The sequence below is a fragment of the Myotis davidii genome, unplaced genomic scaffold (genome assembly GCF_000327345.1).
Source record: "Myotis davidii unplaced genomic scaffold, ASM32734v1 scaffold513, whole genome shotgun sequence".
Classification (NCBI taxonomy): Eukaryota; Metazoa; Chordata; class Mammalia; order Chiroptera; family Vespertilionidae; genus Myotis; species Myotis davidii.
In genome coordinates, this window is record NW_006284436.1 from 234,395 (window position 1) to 261,868 (window position 27,474).

At 53.5% G+C, this 27,474-nt stretch overlaps 2 protein-coding genes across 2 annotated transcripts in view; one reads left to right on the forward strand and one right to left on the reverse strand.

Moving 5' to 3' along the window:
- ZCCHC24 (zinc finger, CCHC domain containing 24) overlaps positions 1–1,779 on the forward strand; it is a gene marked incomplete at its 5' end in the record, with an annotated part of 44,555 nt that extends 42,776 nt beyond the window's left edge. The window contains one exon of the mRNA XM_006754807.2: positions 1,666–1,779. Within this exon, the coding sequence (XP_006754870.1) occupies positions 1,666–1,779 (114 nt within the window). The remainder of the gene's footprint in view (positions 1–1,665) is intronic.
- A 19,524-nt stretch (positions 1,780–21,303) lies between these two features.
- Positions 21,304–26,717, reverse strand: PPIF (peptidylprolyl isomerase F). Its single transcript, XM_015571933.1, has 5 exons — positions 26,508–26,717; positions 25,966–26,054; positions 24,293–24,389; positions 23,483–23,558; positions 21,304–22,297 (listed from the first exon to the last, which is right to left on the reverse strand). Exons 2-5 carry the CDS (start codon positions 25,972–25,974, stop codon positions 22,162–22,164), a joined length of 318 nt encoding a protein of 105 aa, XP_015427419.1. The 5' UTR covers positions 25,975–26,054; positions 26,508–26,717; the 3' UTR covers positions 21,304–22,161.
- Between the last annotated feature and the right edge of the window lie 757 nt (positions 26,718–27,474).

Consider the following 27,474-nt stretch of genomic DNA (forward strand, 5'->3'; position numbering starts at 1 on the left):
CTTTCAGCTTGGAATCCTGGCTTCAACTTGTATTGACTCCAGCAGCTGTCCCCCTTCCATTAATCACCATCATCATCGGCGGCAGCAGCCATCTCTTTCTATCCCTGGTCTTCATTGAGTTGGAACAGCATCTCATGAGAAACGTGTTGTAACATCCCCTTTTACAGATGGGGAAATGGAGGGTCGGAGGGAGGTAGGGTCGCCTGCGCAAGGTCGCTCGGCTGCAGGCAGCAGAGCTTGTGTTCCAGCCCAGGTGCCCTGGGGACAAACTCTTCTCTGGCCAGGAAAGCCGGTCTGTAAGCCCCTGGCGGTGAGATCAATGCTCCCATCCTTTTTCCAGTCCGTCCTGTGTGGCTTCAGGCCTGGGAGCACAGGGAGGGGCTTCCTGCCCCTGGATCCTAACCCTGCCCACCCACGGTTCCTACACGCATCTCCCAGAGCCCTCTGCCTCTCCATCCCCGCCTGCTCGCTATGAGTGCCACCTCGGGCCAGGCGCTGCATCATCAGGCAGAAAAGGCAATATTTTACCTTTGAGTGGCTTGCGGTCTAGCCAGGGGCAGCGCTCACTTTCACTGTCCTCCCAGGACCATCCTGGGTCATGGTCAATGGCCCTAAGACTCCCCGCCCTGGCCAGCTTCCCCCCAGATCCCTGCAGGGGACTCTTGTGCAGGCAGGGCTCTGGGTCAGGGCTGTGCCAAGGAACTGCTCGGGAGCGCGCCTAGTAGCATCCATAAACCTTCCAAGGAGACCAGGCTTGTCTGGCTGTGAGGCCGGGGAGAGGGAGCAGGGACGTGCCCAGGTAACAGAAAGGTACCTACACTGCTCGGTTTGCAAACACCAAGACCTCCGAATCCTCCCGGTGCCCTGCAAATGAGGTGTGACGATGGCCCACTTTACAGACATGGAAACTGAGGCTCCCTGAGGTCGCACGGTGAGTGAGCAGCATTGTAGGCCTGGCAGGTCAGCTCCCTGCTCTGGGCCTCAGTTTCCCTGTTAGGAAACCAGGAGATTCCGCTCATGTAGCCACTCAACAGACATGGCAGATGGCGTGCCGGCCCTGGGAAGTGGGGGATCCAGAGCACCCGCTGCCGACCCCTCACAGAGCTGAGGGCTCATTCCCTCAGACCGGAAGAGTTGCGACCGTGTCCAGGTTAAACTCTGCTTGAGTCCCGAGGCCACAGGCGGAGGCACGGGAATGACAGCATCCGGGCAAGAAGCGCTGGGTGCCGGGAGGCCGGAGGTGTGGGCTGGGGTCTCCCTGGCTCGGGGCCTAGGCTCCCTTATCTGCATAATGTCTGTGCACCTGTCTTGCCTCTATCCCAGGTTGTTGTGAGCTTCTGGCAGTGGCTGCTCAGAGGGTACTGGGGGATGGCAAAGGGTGCCCAGACCCGGGCTCTGGGGATAGGACCCTCTCCCCCAGCCCTGGCCCTGGCCCAGCTCCGGCCTGTGCCTCTGGGGACAGCAAGAGGCAGGAAGGGCCCTGGTGCCTCGGGAAGCAGCCTCTGTGGCCGTAGCACACTCCCTCTGGGCTCGCTCTGTGTATGTCTCACTCCTCCTGTCTCTCCCTCTCCCTCTCTCGCCCTCTCTCTCTCCTGCTTCACTCTGTGTCTCTTGCTGCCCCTGGGTCTCCCCGCCTTGAGCCCTCTTCTCACTTCCTCTCCGCAGAGGCCCCTGGAGAAGCCGGATGGCCTGGACGTGTCCGACCAGAGCAAGGAGCACCCCCAGCACCTGTGCGAGAAGTGCAAGGTGCTGGGCTACTACTGCCGCCGAGTGCAATGACCGCCCGCCGCCTCTGCCAGCCAGAGAAGACCCGCCGTGTTCGTCCATGTTGCTGCGTGTCCCATGTGTGTGGGGGTGTCCTCACAGGCATGCGGGTCTGAGCAGGGGGTCTTAGGTTCTTGTGTCATGTGTGTTGACAAACAGTGTTACTGACATAGCTGCCCCGCAGAAGGCGGGGTCTCTGGGACTCTCCAGGTGGGCTGAGTCTGTGGGGGGACTGGGGGCGAGCAGGGGTGGATGCACAGGACCCACAAAGCCCTCGGGGTCCCCTGCAGGCTCTCCTCCTCTGAGACCCCTTTGGTGAGCAGCCTTGCATTGGCCACAAGTGCACTAAATTTACTGTGAATCCCAAAGCCTGTGGGGGTTGTCTCCCCAAGACCAGCCGCGCCTTCTCCTCCCCGGGGCCTTCCAGGCTGCCCGGTGCGCACAGCGCCCTCACAAAGCCCCGTTTCTGTGTCCCGTTCAGGTCAGCAGCCATGGCAAGCTGAGGCCTGGTCGAGCGGCTGCTGGGAGTGAGCCTCTCTGCCCCTTGCCCACTTTGAGCCCCAAACCTGACTGCCTCTGATGTCACTGGTATTACACCCGGGTTCTGCACCGCCCTCCCCAAAGACCCAGAGGTCAGGGATGGGGCGGCAGTGAATGTCGGACAGAGTCCCAAGGGGTGGCCTGGGGCACACCAGGCATCACCTCCCCCACCACACACTTTCCCCACGTGCTCGGGTTTGTCACCTTCCCTTCTTCAGCTCCCACCCCCAGCCCATCCCCGATGGAGGTGGTAGGGCCATGCGGCAGCCACTGTGGCAGGAAGGGCACGGGCCCGGCAGGCTGGAGACCTCTGTTCAAGTGCTGGCCCTGCCACTGACAAAGTATGGAACCTGGGGAGGACTTTGAGTCTCTGGGCCTCAGTTTCCCCATTAGGTCAGTGAGTGACACTAGTAAGCGGGGGACGGGGGGCCGCCTCCTGGGCACAGGACTGAATTTGGAGTGTCACCAGGTCCCGCACTCACACTCCCATCAGTCCATCACTGCAGTCAAGCCAAGGGTGCCAGCCCCAGCCCTGCCTGTGGTCCCCACCCCTGCAAAAGTGAAGGAGAAGGGTCCCCCTCCACCTCGCACGGGGCAGCCCCAAGCCACGCTGCAGAACCCTTCCCCCGGGGGAGCAGGGAGACACTGTCCGGCAGCGGGAGGATCACCCTCTTCAGGGAGGAGCCTGTTTCTATTGTCCTGCGTCCTTCCTTTCTCCCAGGAACAGGGAGAAAGCTGGTTGGCAGGACCGACTCACTTGATTTTGCCCCAACATGATGCCTCTGTGGGAAAAAGTCAGACCACGAAATGGGCCTGAAATCCAGTGTTTACCGCGGCTCAGGGACACCCAGCCGGGGTCCAGTGCCTTTGTTTTCAAATGAAAGTGTTTGTACAGCTGAGGAGTTACAGTCAAGTTAACCAGGAGTCCAGGGAGCAAGTGGAGAAGATGGAGTGAGTGTGTTTGAAGCCAGGGGGGGCTGCAGAGGAGATTTCAGGGGGTCGCGACCTCTGAGCACTTAAAAGGGGGGTATTTGCTCCAACCTGAGCCCCAAAGCTGCCTCCCTCCTACCCACAGCAGCCATGCCTGGCCGCTGGCTGTGGCCACCCTCCCACTCACTGGGAATGCCACGGTGGAGTCCCTGCCCAGCTGTTTCCGGCTGTCCCCACCAGCCCGGGTGAGCGGAGTCGCCCTGGCTGGAGGCACTGTGCCCGAGGAGAAGCTGTCACTGCCAGTCATCCTCGTGCGCAGCCACAGGTAATGCTCCCAGTGGTGGGCAGTGTGCTTGCCCGCTGCCAGCACCCGGCCCCAACTCTCCCAGGGACCTGGCCCCACAGTGGGACCCACCAAGTCTGCTGCAGAGGTGGGGGAGCCCGTACCCTAAAAGAACCGGGACCCCAGGCTGCCGGAGGCCAGGGCCTTCCACGGGCCACAGGAGATGGGCTATCACCCCAAAGTGACTTCCCCATGGGCTTGTCCAGCTGGCAGCCATTGCCCCTGCCATCTGTGCCCAGCTGGCCACGGGGGGCTGGGCCCTCTGCACCCCTACCCCCTCCTGTATTGTTCTGGCAGAACTTGGTCAGCAAAAGCCTCTGATCCCAGGCTGGCTGCTGTGGGAATGGAGTGCTCAGAGGCCTGGGAGCCCAGGGAACGAGCAAGTGTGTGGTTTATACGTTCAAAAGGGACAATCGCTTGCAGTTAGTAGGTCTAGTGATGTAGCTGGGAGAGAACAGTGTTTACCCCATTTGAAGTATTCAGTAGCTCTACTTGTGAATTTGTATTTATTTTGAGTTATACTTGACACAGAATTCCTTTTTTAAAAGAAAAAATACTATTTGTGTATTTTGAAAAAAAATCATAGATGTTAAAATTTCTGCATAGTTACCAATTATCCTCACAACACTGAATTTGTTACCTTCTCCTGAAAAATCCTCACCGTGATTTTTGTCTGTATATATTTGAAGGCCTTTTTAAAAAAAGAAAAGAAAAGAAAAAAATAATTGTTTGATTTTTGACATAAAAAACAAACAAACAAAAAGAGGCATTTTCAAAACTTCAGAGCTTTCGGGAGGGCAATAGAATATCAAACAAAATGTCTGGAAGTATTTTGCAAACCTTCTTGTTGAGGTGCGAGAAAATATTTATGGTGAGAACTTTTCCCTCCTGGGGTTTTTTCGTTTGATTTTTTTTTTTTTTTTTTTACTATACTTTGGTCTGTAAAAAGTATGCAGCTGAACTACATTAAGAAGGAAATATTGTCTCCATAGAATATTTTATGAAGTTGGTACATAATTCTGACGAGGAAAAAAAAACACCTTTGCAATTCTTTAAGCCATATTGTTGCTCTTCTGTGTTGTTTTCCTTGGATGAAAATATCAGTATTAAGTAGCCTGCATTTACCCCAGTGCTTGGACTCAGTGGTATGTGTCTGTCCTGTATTTATACATATGTGTATCTGGAAAGTATTGCCTTTTTAAGGGAAGCTGTTCTTAGGTATGTAGTGAAAGGGGGATGGTGACCCCTTTGAGCCTCCTCAGCTGAGGATAACAAACAGCATTGTAATCCGTTCCCTTGCACCTTCTTATTATTCTCTCGTTATTATGGTTACTAGTTTAGTAGGGGGCAAGGAGGTGGGCTAGGGGAGGAAGGGGCATGTGACTAACTGGCCCCCTGTGGCCTTGGCCTGGGGAAGGCCCGGGCAGCAGGGCCCCGGAGGGCTGGCGAGAGGAAGGGAGGCAGTCTTCACACCCCTCAGGGTGGCCGTCTGAGCCATGCCTCGGAGCCCCAGGCTCTTCAAACTTGGATTTGTCAGCCAGAGCCCTCACTTGCCCTCCAACGTCTAATAGACTTGAGCCTATTCTATGTGAGTATTTAACCAACATCACTACATTGTAGCCCAGCGCAACAACTAACCCTGACGTGCGGGAGGCGTCCCCGGGGCTGGTGGCAGTGGGCTTGCTGCTCTCCGCTGCCGGCCTCACCGCTCACCTCCACTCCCGTGGGGTGACCTGTCCGTGTCTGTATCCATTAGCGCGTGTGTGTCCAGCTAAAGAGACAAATGGCCCGTGGGCCCAGCTCGGAGAGCGCGGCAAGGCTCCTGACTCTCCGAGGGTCGCCCTCGGGATGGCATTCCGTTGTGTGCCTTATTCCTGGAGAACCTGTATGCGGCTTGCCCCTAGAAACATAGTCTTTTCCTGCGGCATTAAAGGACTTTAAAGGCCGGAGCGGCTCGTGGCTTTCCTTGTTTACACAGACGTCAGTGGGGAGCTGGGCGCTTTCGCAGATTCTGGGTCGAGGGAGAGGGAGGGACTTGCAGCCCACCTCTGCTCTCCCGGGCCTGGGTCCACCGTCCTGTCCTGCCTCCACCCACTGAGGTGCCTCCTCCCAGCCCCTCTGCCCCAAGGGGACACTCTCTCCGGGCGAGAGCCCTCCCCAAGTCGGGCGAGATTGTCGGCACATTAGGTCACACGTTAGCTGGGCGATGGGACTCCCGGTGACCATATATAGGAGCGAATCTTCCCCGGAGCAGAGCCGGCGGGCGCCCTGGGCCCTGCGCCCCGCTCACACTGGCCCTCGCGCCAAGGCTGGGGTGGGGGCCTCTGACGCTGGGCACCCCAGTCCGCAGAGCGCCGTGTGTCCCGGCCTCCTGGGGAGTCAGGCAAAGGAACGAGGGTCCCTCTTCTGAGCAAGCCCCAGAGGGGCTGGGCTGTCACATGGTGGGCTTTGCTGGGGCCACAGACAGGAAGCCAAGCTCAGCAGCTCGGGAGCCGCGCTAAGCGACCTGCATGCGGAGTCTCCGGCCCAGGATCAGACACTGCGCATCCCCAGCCTTGCCGCTCACAGAAGCACCTACGGGGCCTTGTTCTCACCGGAGACCCTGCGATACCGGCCTGGACATGTCCTCAGGTTCTTAAAGCCCCGGTCAGTCCGACGGGCACGGCTGAGGAGCACCGGGCTTTGCCGTGGTCCATCGTGGTCCCGTGGGGGTGACGGTGACATCCTGCAGAGGCAGGTGGGCAGGGCAGCCTCACTGGGGGGCATCGCACCCTGGGCTCCAGCCAGTGGTGCCGCGAGTGTACTGCCCAGAGTGTGTGGTGGGGGGGAGGGAGGCTGGAAATGCAGGTTCTTGTGTGAAATGGTCCGTTTTAATTTTGGCAACTAGTTTGCTAAATATTTATGTAGTGTACAGATCACACCATGTCTGCGGGCCAGCTCCTGAGTTCAGCCTCTGAGATGGGGCAGAGAAACAAGATGTGAGGCCTTGGGATAGGGGAGGCGGCAGGGGCAGGAACAGAGACCCCCCCCACACACACTCCGGAGCAGGACCCCTTGTCTCCCTTGGGGTGCACAGCGAGTCTGGAAGCCACCAGCCCTTTCCTGCTTATGGGCACAAAGGGAGGACACGCCTCTGCGGCCTCCCCTCGGGCGTGTGCAAGGCGCTGGGCCAGGTCTGAAGGCAGGTGGCGTCAGCGGGCCAGGCCGTGAGCGTGAGCGTGAGGGGGCTCGGCCCACACACAGTGGGAGGCGGAGGGAATAATCACCTGCCCTGCTCTCCGCAGACACTGCCAGGGGCCAGGAAGGGGCTGCCCGCCAAGGACGGCTGAGGACGGAGCAGGGTCTGTCTCAGTGCGCCCCGTCCCCAAGACCTGCCCCGGCTGTGTGAGGTGGCAGGTCCTCGCCTCCGAGCCCCAGCTTCCGCGGGGTGAGGGTGCAGACAAGATGGCCCAGGAGCACGAGGCGCGGTGCACTCTTGGCACCCGGGAGCCAGGGGCAGTGGATCTCCTGCTCCCACTGCTTGTGGCTCAGGCAGAAGCCTTGCCAGAGATCACACAGGAAGTCAGAGGGGGAGTGGGCCTCCCACCCAGGACCCCTGGGCTCACTGAGCACCCACTGTGTGCCAGGTTCGCCGAGTGCCCACTGTGTGCTGGGCTGAGGCCCCAGGTTCACACTCACTCATCTGCCCTTGCGTGTCAGTGTGCAGGGGCCCCTGTGCTTGTTTGGTTTTCCGTGGAAAAAAAAACCAAACCCAAGGCAAACAGCCTGCATTTCGACATCTCCCAGAGCCATGGAAACCAGTCATTCCCCTGGACAGGAAGGGTTTCCGGTCAGACTTAATGTCCATGTCCGGAGGCTGCCAGCGCTGACGGCTGGGAGAGAGCAGAGTCCGCCACCGAAAGGGGTGTCAGGGGACCCAGGGAGGACGGCCCAACGATGGGCCCACACCCGCCTTCCTTCAAAACTGACACCCACCCCATATTTCTGCCGGAATGAAGTCGAGGCCCCAGTGACTAAGGGCGAGGAGGGCACCCCGCGGGCAGGGACCGAGCCCGGATCTGAACCCCAGTTCCCACTCAGTGCAGTCGGAGGCGGACCTGGGCGCGGCCCAGGCAGCTCCTGCTCCCAGGGGTGCAGAGGGGAGGGGAGGAATGAAGCCCAGGGCTGAGGTGCTCTGGAGGGACAGGCCGCTCCAACCCACAAAGGCCTTGGTATAAGGAGCCCCTGGGGCCTGCTACTGACGCAGAGAAGGGCGACCATGCCAGGCCCAGGCCTGCGGGAGAGGGCTCAGCGCTCACCCACCCCCCGCTCCTCAGCGCCAGAGCAGCAGGAGCAGGCCCCTCCCGTGCCCCAGGCCAGGCTCCCGCCACCACCCCTTCCTGACATGTGATGAGCCTGTGTCCTTCTCTGACATTGGGCCGTCGGGACGCACCTGCGGCTACAGTGAACACAGGCAGCGCCTGCACCCAGATGTTCCGTGTAGCTGCTTCCCTTCCCACCCGCCCTGTAGTTCCCCTTGCCCCAGGCTGGGCCCGGGTGGGCCTCCGGCTCTGTGCTTAGTCCCATCCCAGGCCCAAGTCTCTCCTGTGCCCTCCTAACAGTCCTGGCAGGAGCCAGGGCAGGGAACAATATGCCAACCTGACAGGTGGAGAAACTGAGGCCCGGGAGAGGCCTGATATGGGAGACTGACAGCTGGGGTCCCCTGCTGCGCCCCAGCTCCCAGCTCCGAGCTGTTCCTGATCCTGACGAGACGCCCAGTGGTTCCCAGGAGCCTGTGCAGGCCTTGGGCAAACGTTATGGCGCTTCTGGGGCCAGCCCAGCGCTTGGCATCAGCCCCTCCGCCCAGATGCCCTGACCCAGCTCCCCGGCCGAGAGGGGGAGAAGGGACTGGAGGAGCTGAGACCAAGGGGCCACCAGCTGGGGGAGGCTCGCCGCCTCTGGAGTCAGGCGTCTCTCTCTGGCTGTTCCCCAGGGCTCTGGCCAGAGCCAGGAGCAGCCTGTCCTGGGACAAAGGCCCCTCCAAACCCCCCATTTATCAGAGATAAGAGGCCCTGTGCTGGCCCCGCCCCTGCCCCACACGCATACACACCTACTATGCCTGCCCTCAGCCCTCCACTCTGCCCTGGGCCCTCACACCTGCCCAGCCTGGCCGGCCAGCCTTCGGCTGTCGCTTAGAGCCCAAAACCAACTAGTCCAAGCCCCGTGGTGGGTCTGCAGGCCTGTGTGGAAGCCAGAATCAACACAGCCCCCAACACAGCCCCCAATCCCAGTTGCTCCTGCCTCCACTGCCTCCTGGGCGACCAGGCCTGGCACCTGCACCTTCTCTCCTGGACGCTCACTCATTCTTGTCCTCCTCGTCTGGCCACAGCCTCCAGCACCTGGACTCAGGTCAGCCGCCCTCCCACCTCCTCCCTCTTGGTCTAGGAAGCAGAGGGGCTTTCTCCCCACCCCACACGCCCCATGCTGAGAGCCGAGCAGCACCCTCCCTACACCTTCTCAACATCCCACACTTCCACCTCTGGTCACCCCTTGAAGTTGGGGCGGCCCTGCAGCCTGTGGGGACATTTGGGGTCCAAGTCCTGCCTCGTGTGTCCGGGACCGTGGCACTTGCCTCCCCATCCTCATCCTGGCAAGGACTGTGGGTCAGAGGGACCATCCCCCTAAGCCAGTCGCCTCCCCTCTCGGCCCCAGCTCCCTGCCTTGGGAAACGGGCATGATGCTGCCTGCCACCTGCGGAGGGTCAGGGTCAGGACTGACGGGGTGAGGCAAGGTGCTTGCCCCTGGGACGTGCTCGAGACCGTGTTGGCCACTGCACCCGCCACGGGGCGGTGACTGTTACCTGGGCCTGTGCTACCCTGAAAATGGCCCTCAATTTCCCCTCTGCTCTGCCTCCTACCTGTCACCCCCAGGAACCAGGTGGCAGGAGTGAGGCCTCCCTGCTCCCCCAGGAGCCTGTGTCCTTCTCTGACAGCCCCTGGCCTGTCGGCCATTCCCCTTCCTTCCTCAGGCACCCACACTCTGTCCATTTCTGGCTTCTGTCTCCGTTTCCCTCTGTGCAGAGGCAAAGGACCCTCCCCTGGCATGTAACTGGGCCTCCTCTCCCTGGAACCTGCCCCCAGCCCTGCCCCACAGTGGAGCCGGCTTCAAACAGTGTGGCCCCGCTCCCCCCCACATCCTGGCCGGCTCAGAAATTCCCGGCTTTCCTCCTCAGGGATCGCCTGATCCCCTGCTTCCCCTTGGTGGCTGAAGCCGAGAACTGCAACTTTCCTGTAGGCTGCAAGCCTGTAAGGTGGACAAAAGAGAATTATTTTTCTCTCCCAAATCCCAGGTGAGTCCTGATCTTCCAGCACAGGGCTACCCAGGCCTCATATACCTATCTTGGGTAAGAGTGCCACGTTGTAATATCTGGATCTTCTACTCAATTATTAAAAAATGCACGCACAATGTGAAGGAAAACAGGAAGCAGGATTTGAAAACTCCTAGTAGCCCAACTTCCCCCAGAGATCACTACGTCCAGCATCTGGCAAGATCCTTCCATGGTCTTTTGTTTGTATAAATATGTGTGTGTAATGTACATACACACACATATGTTAACAGGATCACGCTTGACATGCTGCTCTGTAACCTGCTTTCTTCACCACCTTGGCCTGTTAGCACAGAGGTCTGCCTCCTGTGTCTAACAGCTGATAGCGTTCCTCTGTTGAGTGACGTACTTATCAGTCCCCTGTTGAGGCATGTTGTTTTCAAAAGCCAGTCTTCTTTTTAATTGCCTTGTTGTCTGGTGCAGTAGGAGGATCTGGAGTCAAAAAGCCAAGGTCTGACTTGATAGGCCTCAGGCCACTGTCTTTGATCACATCCTGATCCCTCACCCCTAGGCCTCAGTTTCCCCATCCGCACACTAGGGCATTGGGCTCCACGTAGATCCTTCACCCTGGCAATCCCTCTGAGCTGGTTCCCATTGGGTTGGCAGAGCCTGCATGCTGCTCTGCGGTCACCCATACAGTTTTGGGGGCTGGTGCAGTCAGGGGGCCTGTGAGCCCCAAACCTATTTGAGGCCTGAGGCCACTGAGCACTTTGACAGAGAAACAGTCTAGGAAGCTGCCTGCTCAGGCCTGAGGCCTGCTGCCCATCAAGAGTAGGCTGACTCAGAGAGGAAGACTGAGGTCTGACCCACAGTCCTCTTCTGGTGCACCCGGGGCCGCTGGCTGGCTGCTTTCTCCAGGAGGGGAATGTGGGCGCCCATATCTGGCTCCCCCAGCCCTGTGCTGGCATTGTATGTTACCCAAGCAATAGAGGATGCATTCCCCTTGTAAGCACTTCAGACAATATAGCAGATGACTTCTTCTGGCCAAGATGGAGCAAAAGCAGGATTTACCCTGCTGCTCTAAACAACTAAACAAAAAGACAAAATATATGAAGACATGGTTTTCAGACAGTGGGCCAGGCAGCGCAGAGCAGGAGTTCTTGAGAAAGGAAAGAAAATGAGGTGAGCCCTACAGGTGCCGAGCACACTGCCTGGCCCATGTTTCCACGTCGCCGTGCAGGGAAGGGGGGCCGGAGCCAGGCATTGCCGAGACAGGGTTGGGAATTTGGGAAGCAAGGGATGGGTAGAACTTTCAGACCAGAGTACTGGGAAGAAGAGAGCTGAAGCAAGAATAGAGAATGCCCTGGAGAGGAGGAAGCTGCAGAGAGAGGGCTCCAGGCTGTGCACGTGACTCCCTCAACTCCAGCTGGAGACTGATGAGCGCGCGTGTGAGGAAATTACCTTCAGCTGCTGAAAGACCTCAAAAAGGAACAAGCAGAACTAAGTCCCCAGAGCTCACGGGGCCAGAAATAGTTTGAGTTCCCATCAGCCAAACTGCAAAGCCCAATAATAAACAGGGAGAATACTTAGAAGGATCTGACCTTGGTGGTGGGCAAACTCAGTCCTTGACTAACGAGTCCAGTCTCTTCTAAACAGGCTCAAAGGAACTGAACTGTTTCCAAAGAACTTACTGCATTCCAGATAAAGCTTATGAGTATTTAGAGGAATACAAACATATTCAGTACTTCAGTCGAAATGTCTGACATCCAATAAGCTAGGTATCTAGAGAAGCAGAAATGTATAACCCATAACGGGGAGGAAAAATTATTTAAAACAGACACGACACAGATGACAGGTAGACAAGGATATAAAACCAGTTACTATAGCTGAATTCCATATGTTCAAGAGAATGAGGGAAGCATGAGTAGGTCATAAAGAAGCACGGAAATTATCTTTTTAAAGACCTATATCAAACCTTTAGTGGTAAAAAATAAAATTTCTGATATGAAACATACACTGGATGAGATTAACAGCAAATGAAAAGAAGAAAATATTAATGAAATTGAAGACATTATTTTAGAAACTATTCAAAATGAAACACGCAAATATAAAAAGACTGAAAAGAACCCCCAAAAAGAACAGGGCATCAATGAGCTGTGTGACAACTCCTGTCAGATTAGTATAAATAATAGGAGCCTCCAAAGGACAGGGAAGAGTAAAATACAAGAGAAAGATATTTAAAGGAATAATTGATAAAAGTTCCTGAAAGTGATAAACCTGAAAATTCAATCAACCCAAATACAAGAAGTAGAGGAAGAAAACCACATCATGTCACATCATAATCAAGTTGCTTAAAATCAGTGATAAGAAGACTGGGGAAAAGGACACATTACATAAAAAGAATAAATATTAAGATGGTAGCACATTGCTCATCAGGAAACAAAGAAATTCAAGCCAGAAGACAGTGGAGCAACATTACTGGAAGGAGAAACTGTCAGTCTAGAATTCTAACTCAGCAAAAATATTTTCAAATATGAAGGCAAAGTAAAGACTTTTCAGATATTCAAAGACAAGATAATTCATCATCAGAAGACATGTATTATGAGAAATATAAAGGAAATCTTTTGGCCAGAAAAAAAAATTATACCAGATAGATATCTGCATCTTCACAAATGAATGAAGACATTGGAAAATGGTTACAATGTGGGTAAAAACAAGAGACTTTTTAAAATTATTATTTAAATGTATTCAAAAGATAAGTGACTGTTTAAAATCACAATATATGTTTATAGCTTGTCAACAGTATGACAACAGTAGAGCAAAGGCCACGAAAGGGAGAAATGAAAGTCCATTGTGGTGAAGTCCTTACACTATATGTAAAGTGGTACCGTGTCACTTGAAGGTAGACTGTTAAATTTAAGATGTAAACTATAAACCTAAAGCAACATAAAGAATTATAGCTAATAATCCAACAGAGAAGGTAAATGGAATAATAAAAATCTCAATCCAAAAGGAGGCAAAAGAAGGGGGGAAAGGAAACAAATAACTATGGGATGAATACAAAAGAAATATCAAGATGGTAAATACAAACACAACCATATCAATAATTACATTTAAGCCCTGGCCGGTTTGGCTCAGTGGATAGAGCCTCGGCCTGCAGACTGAAGGGTCCCGGGTTCGATTCCCCGTCAAGGGCCCAGTCCCGGGTTGTTAAGTATAAGTGGTCTAAACATACCAATTAAAAGGCAAAGACTACTAGAATAAAAAAAAAAACACCAAGATCCAATCACATACTGTCTACAAGACACCAACTTTAAATACAAAGATGCAAATAAAAGGTGAAGTTCCCCCTGTGGGAGGCAGTGTGAAGAGCTCCATGTATCTACTCCCCTGTGAAGTAAGCAGAGTTGGTAAAAACTATTTTAAAAAGCCAAACCGTTTAAAGTCTCTAGAAATTTTCATAAGAGTGTAGAACAAACGAAAAAACAGTTATTCAGGAAAATTCACTAAACTTAAGAGCAACAAGAGCCTGTGGCCTTGGCACACAGCGACTCCCTGCCCCACTTCCAGCTCAGCCTGGTGGAAGCTTCTCAGCGGATGGGGCTGCCACGATGAGGCTTTCCCTCACCTCCGCTCTGTATCTAAGGAGGAGAGGTGGGCCAGAAGAACGTCCAGTCTCCTCCACCTTCACGTCAAAGAGGCTAAATTCTGCAGGCATATGGCTGACAGGACGGGGGCTCTTTCCTCACCCAGCCCTCACCCATACGATGGAGGCTGTATCCCAGGGAGAGCATCAAGAATATTGGGGCCCGCCCTGGCTGGGTTGCTCAATGGATAGAGCATCAGTCTGCGGATGCTCCAGGTTCAATTCCGGCCAAGGGCACATGCTGGGTTGGGGGCTCAGTCCCCAGTGGGGGGTGTACAGGAGGCAGCCAATCAGTGATTCTCTCTCATCATTGATATTTCTATCTCTCTCTCCCTCTCTCTTCCTCTCTGAAATCAATAAAACATATTAAAAAAAAAAGAATATGGGGGCCCTAATCTCCCCTGGTCCAGCTCACTCCAGGGCACAGTCTCCACACCAGGAGAAGCAAGCCCCGAGCATCAGAGGCTGCCACCTGCCCGGCTTCCAGAGGAGCGACTCGGAGATTTTGCCTAGGAAGGGGAGCAATCCATAAAACAAGAGCTCCAAAGCTCTCCACAGAGAAACTGGTTCTATTTTATTTTTTGAAACAGAGAGGAGGAATATTCAAGCCTATGGTCATTTTGAAAGCAATAGATAAATTGGACTTCATCCATATGTACAAGTTTTATGCTTCAAGGACGCCATTAAGAAAGTAAAAAGTTAACTCACACAATGGAAAAATACTTGCAAATCATCTTTGATAAGGCATTGTATCTAGAACATAGAAAGACCTCTTACAACTCAACAATAAAGACAACCCAGTTTAAAACAGGCAAAGGATCTGAATAGACTTTTCTTCTAAGAAGATATACAAATGGCTCATAAGCACGGGAGAATGTGCTCAAGAGCGTTAGTCATTGGGGGGTGCAAATCAAAACTGCAACGGGACACCATTCGTATCTGCTGGAGTGACTAGGATGAAAAGGACAGATGATGACAAGCGTTAGTGAAGTTGTGGAGAAATTGAAACCCTCAAGCATTGCTGGTGGGAATGCAAATATTTGTAGCTACTTTGGAAAACAGTTTGAAGTTTCCTCAAAACATTAAATATTGAATTGCCATTTGACCCACCAATTCTTATGCTACATGTAAAGTAGTATAGTATCATTTGCGGGTAATCTGTAATAAGTTAAACCACATATTGTAAACCCCAGAGAAACCACTAGTAATATGAAATGAAGAATTAAATCTACTAAGCCAATAATAAAGATAAAATAGAATCATTTAGGGGGAAAAGCACATTCCAAAAGGAAGTAAAAAAAAATGGAACAAAAAGCAGATGGGACAAAGAGAAAATAATGGCTAGGTGGCCAATTTAAATCTAACTATATTGACAATCAAGTTAAGTATAAATGGTCTAAATATTTAATTGAATGGCAGAGATCATCAGGTTGGATAAGAAAGCAATGCTTAATGTACCTTATGAGTCCATTTCTCTAGTTGTAAATCCTCCTCCATTGCCCGGTTTGTGACCATGTAATTGCCACCTGAAATTATATTAAGCTTTACCAGTAGAGGGCACTGGAGAGACACTACTCTTCAGCATTCTCTTTTTTCCCTCAGAAAGTAAACACATGCTATGGTTAGTAATTTTTTTATATTGAGCTTCTCCTGATGAAATTACTGTGTTGTTCCAGGATCCTGTTTGGACCCATCCAATAAAGAATTGACACTGGAGATGACCCCACAAAGATGGGATTTAGAGATTTGTTTGGCTGTGCTCTTGGACTTGAAGGCAAGGCTGAATTACCTGACAAGGAGAAATGGAATTCTGGTCACGTATGGCATGCAGTGACACCACAATTTATCATGCTATCACCTGTGATTAAGTGATGAGAGAAGCATGTGCTGTGGGAGGCCAGGTGGCTTGCAGCACTTGGCTGTTAATGCCAGTAGTGACGACCGTAAGGACTGTGGCGTGGAATGAATCATTTTGAGCATGCTTGATTATTTACCAAAAGAAAATGACAAACTCATGTCCTTTAAATTGTGGTGTGACCACAAAGCTTCCATTACAACTCTAAAAGATTCTCTCACTATATCGCTTAAAATCAGACAGAAATTTAATTGTGTAGGTGGATTAATTACAGTATCACCTGACTTCACAGTCGCAATAAATTCGTCTTGTGCCACGGCATTGATGGGAAAGAGTGCGATCCTGAAATCTGTGATGGGGACATCTCGTTGGATCCCAAGGAAGCAACTTGAACCCTCAAGGCACTCTGTCCCTCCCCTGCCAGAGCAGCTTCCCTTCTGCATCTGAGAATAGGATTCTTTGCTTAAAGACACTCTGCTGACTTCACCGGGGACAGATGCTTTCAAAGGTGATGCCCAAGACCCACCACCAAAACGAGGTCAAATCTCAGCATTTCCCACAGAAACAGCAGGGGACTCTGAGGAAAGAGCTTACATATACCAAAATAAAAATAAAAAATAAAAAAGTGAGACTACTAATATTTTTAAGCAGATTTATTAAAATATAGTTCACATGTCATACAACTCACCCACTTAAAGTGTTAAGATTCAATGGATTTCAGTATATTCACAGGTATCTACAACCATCAGAACAGTTGATTTTTAGAACATTTTTATCATCCCATTGAAGAAAACTCACATCATACATACACTTTAGCTGTCACCCACTTATCTCCCCGTCAGCCCTAGGGGAGGCGCTGCTGTGGAGGCGGGAGAGGCTCCCACCACCACCACCACCACCACCGCGCTCACCAGCTGTGAGCCCAGCTCAGGGCTTCTGACTGAGCGGCGCTCCCCCTGTGGGAGCGCACTGACCACTAGGGGGCAGCTTCTGCGTTGAGCATCTGCCTCCTGGTGGTCAGTACACGTCATAGCGACCAGTCGTTCTGCTGTTTGATCAATTTGCATATTAGCCTTTTATTATATAGGATAATATTCCACTGGATGGCTATGCCACATTTTGTGGGTTCACCTTTTCACCATGAACATTTGGGTTGTTTCCATTTTGTGGCCATTATCAAGAATGCTACAATAAACATTTGTGTACAAGTTTCCAGGTGGACATGTTTTCATTTCTCTTGTATATATACCCAGGAGTGGAATTGCTGGGTCGTGTTAACTTTATGTCTAATCATTTGAGGAACTGCCAGGCTGGGCCATCTTACGTCCCACCACAGCAATTATCTTCTCCCATCGTGTGGGGTGTTCCCCACTTTCTTTATGGTGTCCTCTGAAGCACATTTTAAATTTTGATGTTGGTGAATTCCAATTTATCTAATTTTTCTTTTCTTGACTGCTCTTTGGTATTACATCTATAATCCGTTGGCCAATCACTGACATAGCCCTCAGCAGTGCTGAGTTTTACTGTTGAGTTCATCAAGGAATTCTTTATTTTTGGTATCCTTTTTTGTAGCATCTCCATTTGACTCTTTCTTATCATTTCTCTTGGCTAAATGATTCTCCATCTGTTCATGCATGTTGCCCACCTTCCCCACTAGATCCTTTAACATATTAATCATAGTTATTTTAATGTCCCTAGCTGGCAGGGTTATATCTGAGTCTGATTATGTTGATTGCCTTACTTATTGACTACTTTTTCCCTTTCTCTTTTGTGACTTTGTCTTTTTCATTGAATATTAAACATGGCTGTGCAATAGACGAGACAGCGATGTAGTATGCACACTGGAAAGTGGGTGTGCTGTTACTTGCTTCAGGTCTTTCCTGTGGGGCATGGCGTTGATTGTCAGGAGTTGAGCTGGGCTTGAGTTTTGGTGCTCGTGCCCTTACCTTCGGAGTCCCACAGGTGCAAATGCCTTTGGTGTGGGCAACTGCTGCCGGTGCTTGGGGTGGGACTGGGGTGCTGAAGGGTTTTTCTCAGTGTTTGACCTCCACTTGCAGCTTTCTGCAGCACAGAAGGTATCACTCTGTGCCTTTCCTTCCCCCCAAGCGGTAGGACAGGCTGGGGTGCGGCCCTGGTCCAGCCTCAGTCTGAGGCATGTCCTCAGTGGGCGTTTGCCCTTTGCCCAGTGGCAGCTGATTTCTGGTTGGTATCAGTATAGGCTCTTGGGCCCTGGATGTTCCCTTGCCCCTCCCCGAGGGTTATAATCTTTGTTCTACCTTGTCCCAAGCCATGGTGGGCTTCTACTTCTTTCAGGGGTGAGGGGACCACTGTGCTCCCCAGGGGATTAGGGATTTTGCTTCATAGGAAAGGAGAACCTGGGGAGTGAGCAAGGCTCATGTATTTCTCCAGGAGCTGGAACCGCCACAGCCTGCGCTCCAAGGCAGGCCTTCCTGGGCCCTCCCACACCCAGCCTTTCTCCTGAGCATCGTGTGAGCCACGGGAGACCTGGCCAGCAAGTGAACCCGTGGGGAGCCCCAGCTATTTCAGACGGACACACCAGCCCATAGCAATTCCTTAAAATTCCTCCTGACTTCATCTTACCCGCTTGCCCCGTGGCCACATCTTCCTCGTGTCCCATCTCTCCCTCCAGGGCTTTGTTTTCCTTGGAACTCAGGTCACCTGGTTGCCTTTCTGATGAACTCAAAAAGTTATGACTTTGTAACTTATTCAGCCTTCTCTTCTTGCTGGGGTAGGAATGATGGTTTTTGCAGCTTTCTACCTCCTAAGCAAATGCAGATATCCAAACCAATTACTAATATGATAGGGCTGTAGGTCATTTAATTGTCTATATTACTTATTTATGTAACATCTGAATTTTTACAAGTGCATTTTGGTTTATGAGTAGAAGAAATGAGTATATGTGTATCAGCCAAGGTTTTTCAGAGAAATAGAACCAATAGGGTGGAGAGAGAGAGAGAGAGGGGAGGGGGGGAATGAATTACTGTAAGAAATTGGCTCATGCAATTATGGGGAGAAGTCCCAGGACCTGCAGTCGGCAAGTTGAGAGCCAGGACCAGTGGTGTAAGTTCCGTCCACGTCCCGAGGACTGAGAGCCAGGAGGGCCCGTGGAGTAACTTCAGGTCCAAAGGTCAGCAGGCCCAGGACCCGGGAAGACCTGATGCTTCAGTGCGAGTCCGAAGGCGAGAACGCTGCTCCTGTCCCAGCTGAGCAGGAGGAGTTCCCTTTTTCCTCCTCACGGCCGGCTGCCTGGGTGAAGCCCCCCCACATTGGGGAGGGCAGCCTGCTTTCTGCAGATTTTAATCTCCCCCAGAAACACCCTCACCCACAACCGGAATAATACCCGCCTAGGTGTCTGGGCACCCCGTGGCCAGCCAGGTTAACCATTACAATGTAACAGTAAATAATAACACTAGCATCGCGATTCTAAAAGCTGAGGCGGATCTGGGGTGCAGCGTGGAACCCAGACTCCCTCTACCTACCCCGTTCCAGTGGACTTGGAACATGGATCTGACTTCTGGTGCCCGTTTCTCACTCACTGAGAAGTTCCCTCCATCATGGGCCCACCCAAGCCAGACCCTCCTCCGTGATGGCAAAGGAGCAGCTGAGGCGCCACCGTGGGACTCTCCTCCCTCACAGGCGGCCACGGGGAGGCAGCGGCAGCTGCCCTTGGTCTATGGAGAGCACAGCTGCCTCCACCCGAGTGGTGACTCCTCAGGTGAGGCATCTTTAAAAGTGGAGGGTCTCACTCAGACCCGCAGAGCACCCAGCAAGTATGTGCCCAGAAGTAAACAAGGACTCGAGTGGTGAGCCATGACCTCCCTTTCAATCTTGCCTCTCTGGCCTACATGCACATATTCCCGCTTTAGCAGAATTATTATTTTAAAATTCAGATTCCTAGATGCCACCCTAGAAACCTGTATTCAGCAGGTGTAGGGGCGCCCGGGGGATCTGCATTCTCCACCAGCCCCTGCGATGCTTGGAGCTTTGCTTAGGGCTTACCAGCCCGAGAAACATCGGTGGACATTGCTCATCCCAGCCCAGCATCCCACAGAGCCCAGGGGCTCTGAAATTCTCTGTGTTCTCACCCCTGCTACACTAGGAAGTTAGACACGAAAAGTAAAGCTTGTATGATTCCAGTGATAAAAAAGTCCTAGGACAGCCAAAATTAATCTCTAGTTCAGTAGCTGCCTTGGAGGGCCAGGAAGGTTACTTTCTGGAGAATGGAAATGTCCTTTAATTTGAGTGATGGTTCCTTCGTGTATGAATTCCTCAAAAGTCATCGACTATACACTTAAAATGTGTAAAGTTTACTGTATGCAAACGATGCCTCAATGAAGTCATTGTGAAGTGTCTGAGAAAAATGTGATTCCAGATCTTTACACACGTGTTTACACGGCTCCACGTGATTAATTTCTGATAGCATGTGCATGACTCACTGCCCCTTCATGCCTAAGGGACTCACGCCAGCAATAAGTCAGTGTCTTGCCTGTATTATCACTTAGGCTTCTGCTCATATAAGACCAGGCTCTGGCTCCTGTGCAGGGTGCTGGAAGGGAGCTGCTGTAAATGGGCCCATTTTCAGGAAACTGTTTTAGGAAATCCCTGCATACTGGCCCTGTCCCCATACCTCAGAGCCCTCTGGATGGACACACCACACACCGAGACCACCTCAGAAATCACCACGGGCCAGCAGGTCCCACCTCAAGGGGCGGGCACTCCTCAAACTTGTCAATAGCACCTCTGCCTCCCTAGTCCCCGGGGGTCAAGGGAAACTGCAGGGACTGAAGCTGTGACCTCAGATGTGTGTGACCTGAGGAGAGGCCTGTGCATTCTGAAAAGCCCCTGACTGAACCTGGCCTTCCAGCCCCTGCTCTGCCTGGGGATTCACAGGCTCCCCTTGGGCAATCATGACTCGTGTCCTCAGTTTACCCATCTGTAAAATATGGGACTGGGTGAGCAATTGCCAATTATTATTATTCAGCTCAAATTTCCATTATTCAAATGAAATTCCTTGCAGAGCCCCAATAAGAAAAAACTTGGAGGAATCTGATTGAAAATGGGGTTCAGGAGCCCCTCCTCTTCTCTCCCTGCTGTTCTAGTTTGAGAACCCCTAAGGCTCTCATTGTTTAAAAACTGCTGGGTAGGCTGAGCTCCCAACCCATGCAGCTGAGCTCTGACTTCATGGAAACTCTCCATGACACCACATGACCCAATCCAGCCATGACTCCAGTGACCATGTCAACCTGTGACGCCACGAAACCTGACTCACAGCCCCCTCCTCCCAGTGACTCAATCCAGCCAGTGACCTCAAGATGATTATAAGGACATGTGACCACACATGATCTGACCCGAGAAACCCAGTGTGAAACAATTCCATTCCCACTGTGAATACAATGTGATTATTCCATTGTGTGGACTGTGCCATAGCTGGCTGATGAGGGACGCTCTTAGTCTTCCTCTTACACCCTAGTCTGCCTTCTCTGTGGATTCAGAAACACCTAGAAACTATTCCAAATGTAAACGGCACATCTCAGATAGTGAAGTCCATGCCTTAGATGATGGAGCCTTCTCCTCTAAAATCCTGACACATGAAGTACCATCCTTGCCTCTCCAAGTGCTTGCTAAGATGTGCCACGCACTGTGCCATTCTCTGCATGCATCCATCAGACCCTCACCTGGTGAGCTGAGCAAAACTGAGTTTGTCACCAAGGGCAGCTGGCATGCTGGGTGGAAGCAGTGCTCCTGGAAAGGCGGTAGGTGCTGATGTCTGAGCCCACTCCCTCACCTGTGAAACAGGGGGCAGTACACCCTCGTGGTGGCTGGGGTGACTGACAGTCCATGGAAACGCCCTCAGCACAGCAGACACAGGGTCACTCAGTAAAGGCGGTCACACACATCAGTCTTTATAGAAAATAGGGTTTATTTTCACATTTAAGGAGAACACAAATACATGTCCCTGAAGTCTACACATCATCAGTAGATTCAAATTACTGATTAAATTATTAAATACAGAAAAACCAACGCCCACCAGGAAACACACATTTACTTTCTCCCAGAGCCCACGGCACTCATGGGCCGTTTCCAGTTTCCACCCAGGGATTCACATCGACTAGGCTCAGCTCGCAATGGCCTGGTTCCCAGGTTCACCTGCTTCTGCCCCACACTCTCCTCAGAAACAGCAGCAAGACGCCGGGATTCCCAGGGGCTGGGCCAGGCCTGGGCCACGAGACCCTTCAGGAAGCCCTGGCTGCGTCCCAGAGGCCACGCACGGGAGGTCTGTGGTCGGGGCCACCTCACAGCATGGAGTCGTCAGTGTCACAGCTTCATCTCCAGGTAGTCTTGTTAACTAAATTATTCCTACTAGGAAGATATCATTACAGACATTCACAGCCTTTTTTTGCAGCATCTGACTTTCCCCCTTGATCAAGGAAAAGGCAGAAATCAGAACCCATACCATCCCCCAGTGTCCAAGGCACGTGTGTACTCGGGCTAGGCAGCCACAATCGATGCCTGATGAGGAGCAGTGACATGATGTCCACAACGGGGGCCCAGACAGGGTCCTGAAGAAGGGCGGGCACTGAGGAAGCAGCCTGGGGGGCCCGGGGAGCTCTGACGTCCGAGATGCCTCCCTCAAGCACATGGCGATGGAGCAACGACAGGCACTTCTGCGGGCGCCTCCACCGGGAGCCCGAGGCAGCCACCTGGTGAGTCAGCTCCCAGGTGCAGCTGCTGCGGGCCTAGCACCCTGGCCACAGGGGTTAGCTCAACTGGCCGCAGTCCGTGATGACAATCTTCTTGGACGTCTTCCCGCTCTTGGAGCCATAGGATTCTATTTTCTTCACAACATCCATGCCCTCTTTGACGTGGCCAAACACAACATGTTTGCCATCCAACCTGTGAGGACAGGTGAGCCAGGTGGACAGAAGCAAGAGTGCAATGTCAGCCAACATCACGGTCGCTGCCCATGGCACTCGCTACCAGAACAGCCCTTCTGAAAGGGACGCACACCGAGAAGTGGGAGCCGCGCCCCAGCGCTCCCGCTATCCATCGAGCCTTGCTGAGCTCCCCGAGTACAGCAAAGGATGCCTCCCCCAGGGCTCCACTGTGTGCCCGGGCCTGGTAACCTCTCCCAGGAAAAGGGAGTTATCCTTGCTCTGCTCAGGATGGTGAATCACTCGAAAGGAATAAAAGATCTGTGTAAATGGAACTATTTTAAGTCATGAGGTGAGAGCCCAGACAGCAAGTGTGTGAGACTGAGTCCTGAGCAGTCCTCAACCTGACAGAGTTCCGAGAATCTAAAATGCAGCTTCGTTTAGCACCAGCAGGGCCCCGGCTAGTCAGCCAAGGGCAGAACTGCAGGGCCCAGGAAGGGTACCGAGCCAAGATCAGGCGGAGAGAGCAACTGCCTGCCCAGCCCGACAACTGGCCCTTCTGGCTTGGAGGCTGGAGACAACTAGTATCTACCCTCACCCAGGTCTCCCCAGAGTCCTCAGGAATGGGCTTTAGTAAGCCTTAGCCCCTGGCCTGCTGTTGTCCCCTCCACCCCAGACGCCCCAGGGCTGGGACACAAGGGTCTTTGGCAGAGAAACGCATCCCTTGCTGGGAAGACATCCCTAAAATCCATGGGCATGTGGGAAAGGGGCTGGGCTGCCTGCAGGCCTCTGCTCATGCCTGATGAAAACAGGTTGACACCCACAAGCCTACTACAGCGGTTCCCAAGTGCACTCCACGGTCCAGATAAGCCTGGGAAACAACAGCTTACACCAGGCAAACAGGACATGGCTTCTAGGACGGCCACGAGGTCTGATATGTTCCGCAGCACTTCCCAGATGTACTCTGTATGTGTGTGCAAAACACACTGAGAAATCCCAGCTGACCGCAAGAGTTGCAAGAACTACCCATATTCTCCTCTATCCTCTCAGGAACTTCCTCTTTCTCTCATACAGAGGCACAGCCCCGGGAGGGCTGCTGGCCCAGAGCAGACAGTCCAGCCCCAAACGACCTTCCTCCCAAAGTGCACAGCCCCTCCTCCAGCTGCAAGGCTGCCCCCCATGCTTGGAGCCGGGAGCGGGAACTCACCAGTCTGTCTTGATGGTGCAAATGAAGAACTGGGAGCCGTTGGTGTTGGGGCCTGCGTTTGCCATGGACAGGACACCTGAGAAACAGGCAGGGGTGAGCCACGCTGCCCCAGGAGGCATCTCACCTGGGGTGTCACTCGAAAGAGCAGATGGCTCAAAGGACACCAAGGACGCTTGAGTCAGAAGAGGCCCAGGCCCCGAGGATGAGCAGCTCCGGGCCGCCCTCCAGAGGAAGGAGAGGGCTGGGAAGCTCTCAGCTACAGCCAGGGCAGGACCCACCGACTCTGGGCTTCTCACGCTGCACCGTGGGCCTTAAAGCCGACACAATGCTGAGGTTTGGCTAGAAGGCTCTGCCCCTTACCAGGTTCCCAAAGGCTGGTTGGTTTTTTAATGGAGAGCTCAGAAGGAAAAAGCTCTAGTACAGTGATGGCGAACCTTTTGAGCTCGGCATGTCAGCATTTTGAAAAACCCTAACTTAACTCTGGTGCCGTGTCACATACAGAAATTTTTTGATATTTGCAACCATAGTAAAACAAAGACTTATATTTTTGATATTTATTTTATATATTTAAATGCCATTTAACAAAGAAAAATCAACCAAAAAATGAGTTCGCGTGTCACCTCTGACACGCGTGTCATAGGTTCGCCATCACTGTTCTAGGCAAACCCAACAAACTGAGCACTGAAGGAAGAAGGCGCATGATGGGACAGAGCTGTCAGGGCGCACACTGCAGCCTCCAGGCCTGCCTGGCACGCCAGAGGTGGGGTCAAAGCTTGGGCACTCGGACCAGGGAACGCGGCCCCCACTCACCTGGCCCCACATGCTTCAGTGTGAAGTTCTCATCGGGAAAGCGGCTTCCGTAGATGGACTTCCCCCCTGTGCCGTTGTGGTTGGTGAAGTCGCCAGCCTGTAGCACAGAGCACCTTCTGAGTGGCTGCCAGACGGCAAGGGGACACTGCTGCAGTGCAGTGGAGCCCCTTGCTCACCAGCCACCACCCTCCGCCAGAAACTACCCCCCCACCAGGCCCACCCCACTGAAGCCTTTAGGCAAAGGGGTCAAAACACATCCAATTATATAGGGACTAATAAAATAATAAGGAAAATAAGCAAAAGTAAAATAAGCTTCAATATTTTCTGACAATAACTATCCTGGTCTCCGAATGACTCACTTTTTGTCTGAGCAAGTTTTTAAATGACCCTCCAAGGATTTAACAACCGAGGACAGGATTCTTACTGACCCAGACTTTGCTACCCACAACTCTTAGAGGATAAACAGGGAGGTGTCCAGGGGCCTGATCCCAGGTCTGGAATGTGGGGAGCAGCAGCTGGCACAGAGTCGGTCCCCATGCTGAGCCCCTCCCTGCCCCAGTCTCTCCCTGGCTCCCCTCTGCCTTTGCAGGGGTGGGTCCCCTCCTCAGGACTTGCTGCCATTTTCCCGAGAAGGAATCTTCTCAGGTCACAGGGGTAACCTGGGCAGCCCAGCTGCAGCACCCACAAATGCCAATAAGGTGTCCCCAAGGAGGGATGATTCTAAACCTTGGCCTGGGCCCTGCAGTGGAGCCTCCTCAGGCCTCTGAGAGCCTCCAGCTTTGCAAGTCCCCGCCTTGTCTGCGCTATTCAGAGGAAGATGCTAGCCCGGCTCGGGACACCCACCGCAGCTCCTGGGAGCCTCTGAGGCAGAAGCTACAGGGCCTGGCCGAGCCTGTCCCACGCCACAGCCTCTCTGCCCCTCCTGTGGCATTTACCACATCAGCAAGCCCAGCTCCAACCCACTGCCTCTCTACCATAGGATTACCCTACCTCTGGGTTTGCTGGCTCAGGACCCAGCCCCCGGCCCTAGAAGGGTCTGACCCAACAGAGGACAATCCCCAAGGAAGCACAGGTCCTGACCCCTAGAAGTTCTTGCTGTCGACAGCTACCCTCAAACCTGACTCAGCAATACGAACGCCTCTGACAAATGGGCTAATACCGCTGACAAACGGGCAGGACACATGACTAAACAACACATTTCACCCAACCGAGAGATGCCCTTCTCTGGAAATGGAAGCTCCAAGCCCAGACCTGCACGTTCCTGTTCGTGTTCTCCCTCCTCCTCTTCCTCTTCTCCCATGCCACGGGCTCCGTGACACACAGAGGCACCCTCAGACTTTGTACACGAGTCCTCTAAGCCTTACGATCCACCTCCACGCACGTCCATAGCCAATGCCAGTGCTCCCTCCACAGGCTCAACTTTCCCAACGCAGCTGGGCAGGGCCACCCTGCCACTTGCCCTGTTGCTTAACTTCTGGGGCAGGAAGGGCTGTGGCGGTGCAGACAGGTTCCAGCCTCCCAGGGTGAGAGGCCAGGAGAGTAATTACAGTTGCCCTCCATTGGGAACTTTCCAAGCACCAGGCACATGCTCACCCATCACCCCTCAGAACACTGCTGTGAAGTGGCCCCCACTGTCCCCTTACAGAGGCCCCTGAGCAGCGAGGCCACAGTACCTGGCACATGAAGGATGGAATCACTCTGTGAAACGTGGAGCCTTTGTAGCCAAAGCCCTTCTCCCCAGTACACAGGGCCCGGAAGTTCTCTGAGGGTGCAAGGGAGAGGCAGTCAGCAGGCCAGGCCTCAACTCAGCCCCAAGGGTGGTACTTCCTTCCACCCAGCATCCCCTTGAGCCCCCCCACCCCCCGCCGCGAGCAGGGCCTGGAAGACCCTAGCCCGCCCCAAGTCTGCTCTGGCTGTGACCTGGGACCATCTCCTCCTCTGACCTCAGTGGCAGAGCAAACAATCCTCGCTGTTCCAGCACCAGGCCAGCAGGGTAGGGAGTTCAAGGCTGTGAGCCACCAGCCGGTCACACTGAACACCATGCGGGAGGAAGTTGTCCCGGGGAAATTTACATGTGGCCTCTACTGATACTGAGGCTGCTACCAGACAGGTGGGCAGGGCCAACACAGCCCCACATGGAACTCCCATCTGATCCTGGGTCTGCTTGCCCAGACCCTCCTGCCAGCCCACCCACCTGGCCTTGCCCCTCTCTTACCTGCTGTCTTTGGGACAACATCTGCCTTCAGCTGCAGGGAGAGAGGAGGGATGAGAGAAGATGGTTAGTCCGGAGGCCGGTGAAGGAAGGAACCTCCTCACCACCCAACCTCCAGAGGCCGGGAGATGGAGAAATCGCCCTGTGCCATTCCATTCCTGTTACTCCCGCTGGGTAGGAGGCAGCCTAAGCAACTATCATTTTTGCCAGCTGCTTCCTGAATCCAAGGCTGGGAGGAGGCAGCCTCCCTTTCCTAAGGTGTCAGGAGAGATCACAGGGCCGCCCTGGCTGGCTTCCGGGGAAGAGCTGGGCCCAAAGCACCAGCCTCGGGGCCGGGGGCAGCCGGTCCACCTTCCCAAAGCGCAGATGGGAAACCGAGGCTCAGAGAGACAAGAGGGGTGGGAATAGGAGAGGCCAGAGCCCCCGCCACGCTGGTCCCTGTCTCCCAACTTCAAACGCCACCCTCGTGCCAAACCATGAAAATACATGGGGCTCCCCGTCCATGAAATGGGAGCAGGAAGGCCGATCTCCATGTTCCTGCAGAGAAGCTGAGGCCTAACTGAGCCCCCTTTGCTCAAAATTGGGTCACGCTTGAAGGTCACACGGAGCTTCTGCTACCTTTCTGCCGTTACCTTCAGGACTCTTTGCTTCTTGCTTTCGTTTTTAAAAAAAAAAAAACGGCCCAAAGAGTCAGGAGCAGGAACTGACTGGAAGGGTGGCTGGGTTGGAATTGGGCTCCGGGCACAAAGCCCACTGGGCACCCGGGGGTCTGCCTGGTAGCAGGAGCCCGCCGCCTGCCCAGCCCCGCACTCCGCGGGGGGCGGTGTCCTAACCAACTCCCTTCTTCCCCAGAGCCTGGCGGGGGAGCCCGAAGACGGGGAGCCCCATGTCCAAGAAGCCCGATCACAGGGGTGCCCGATGGCCAATCACAGGGGTGCCCGAGGGCCAGGGAGCCCGAAGGCCCGGGAGC

Coding starts and splice junctions, on each gene's coding strand:
- PPIF (XM_015571933.1), bottom strand. Junction 23,559..24,292: donor ACTGAAGCATGTGGGGCCAG/GTGAGTGGGGGC, acceptor CCTGTTTCTCAG/GTGTCCTGTCCATGGCAAAC. Junction 22,298..23,482: donor TGCACCATCAAGACAGACTG/GTGAGTTCCCGC, acceptor CTGTCCTCACAG/GTTGGATGGCAAACATGTTG.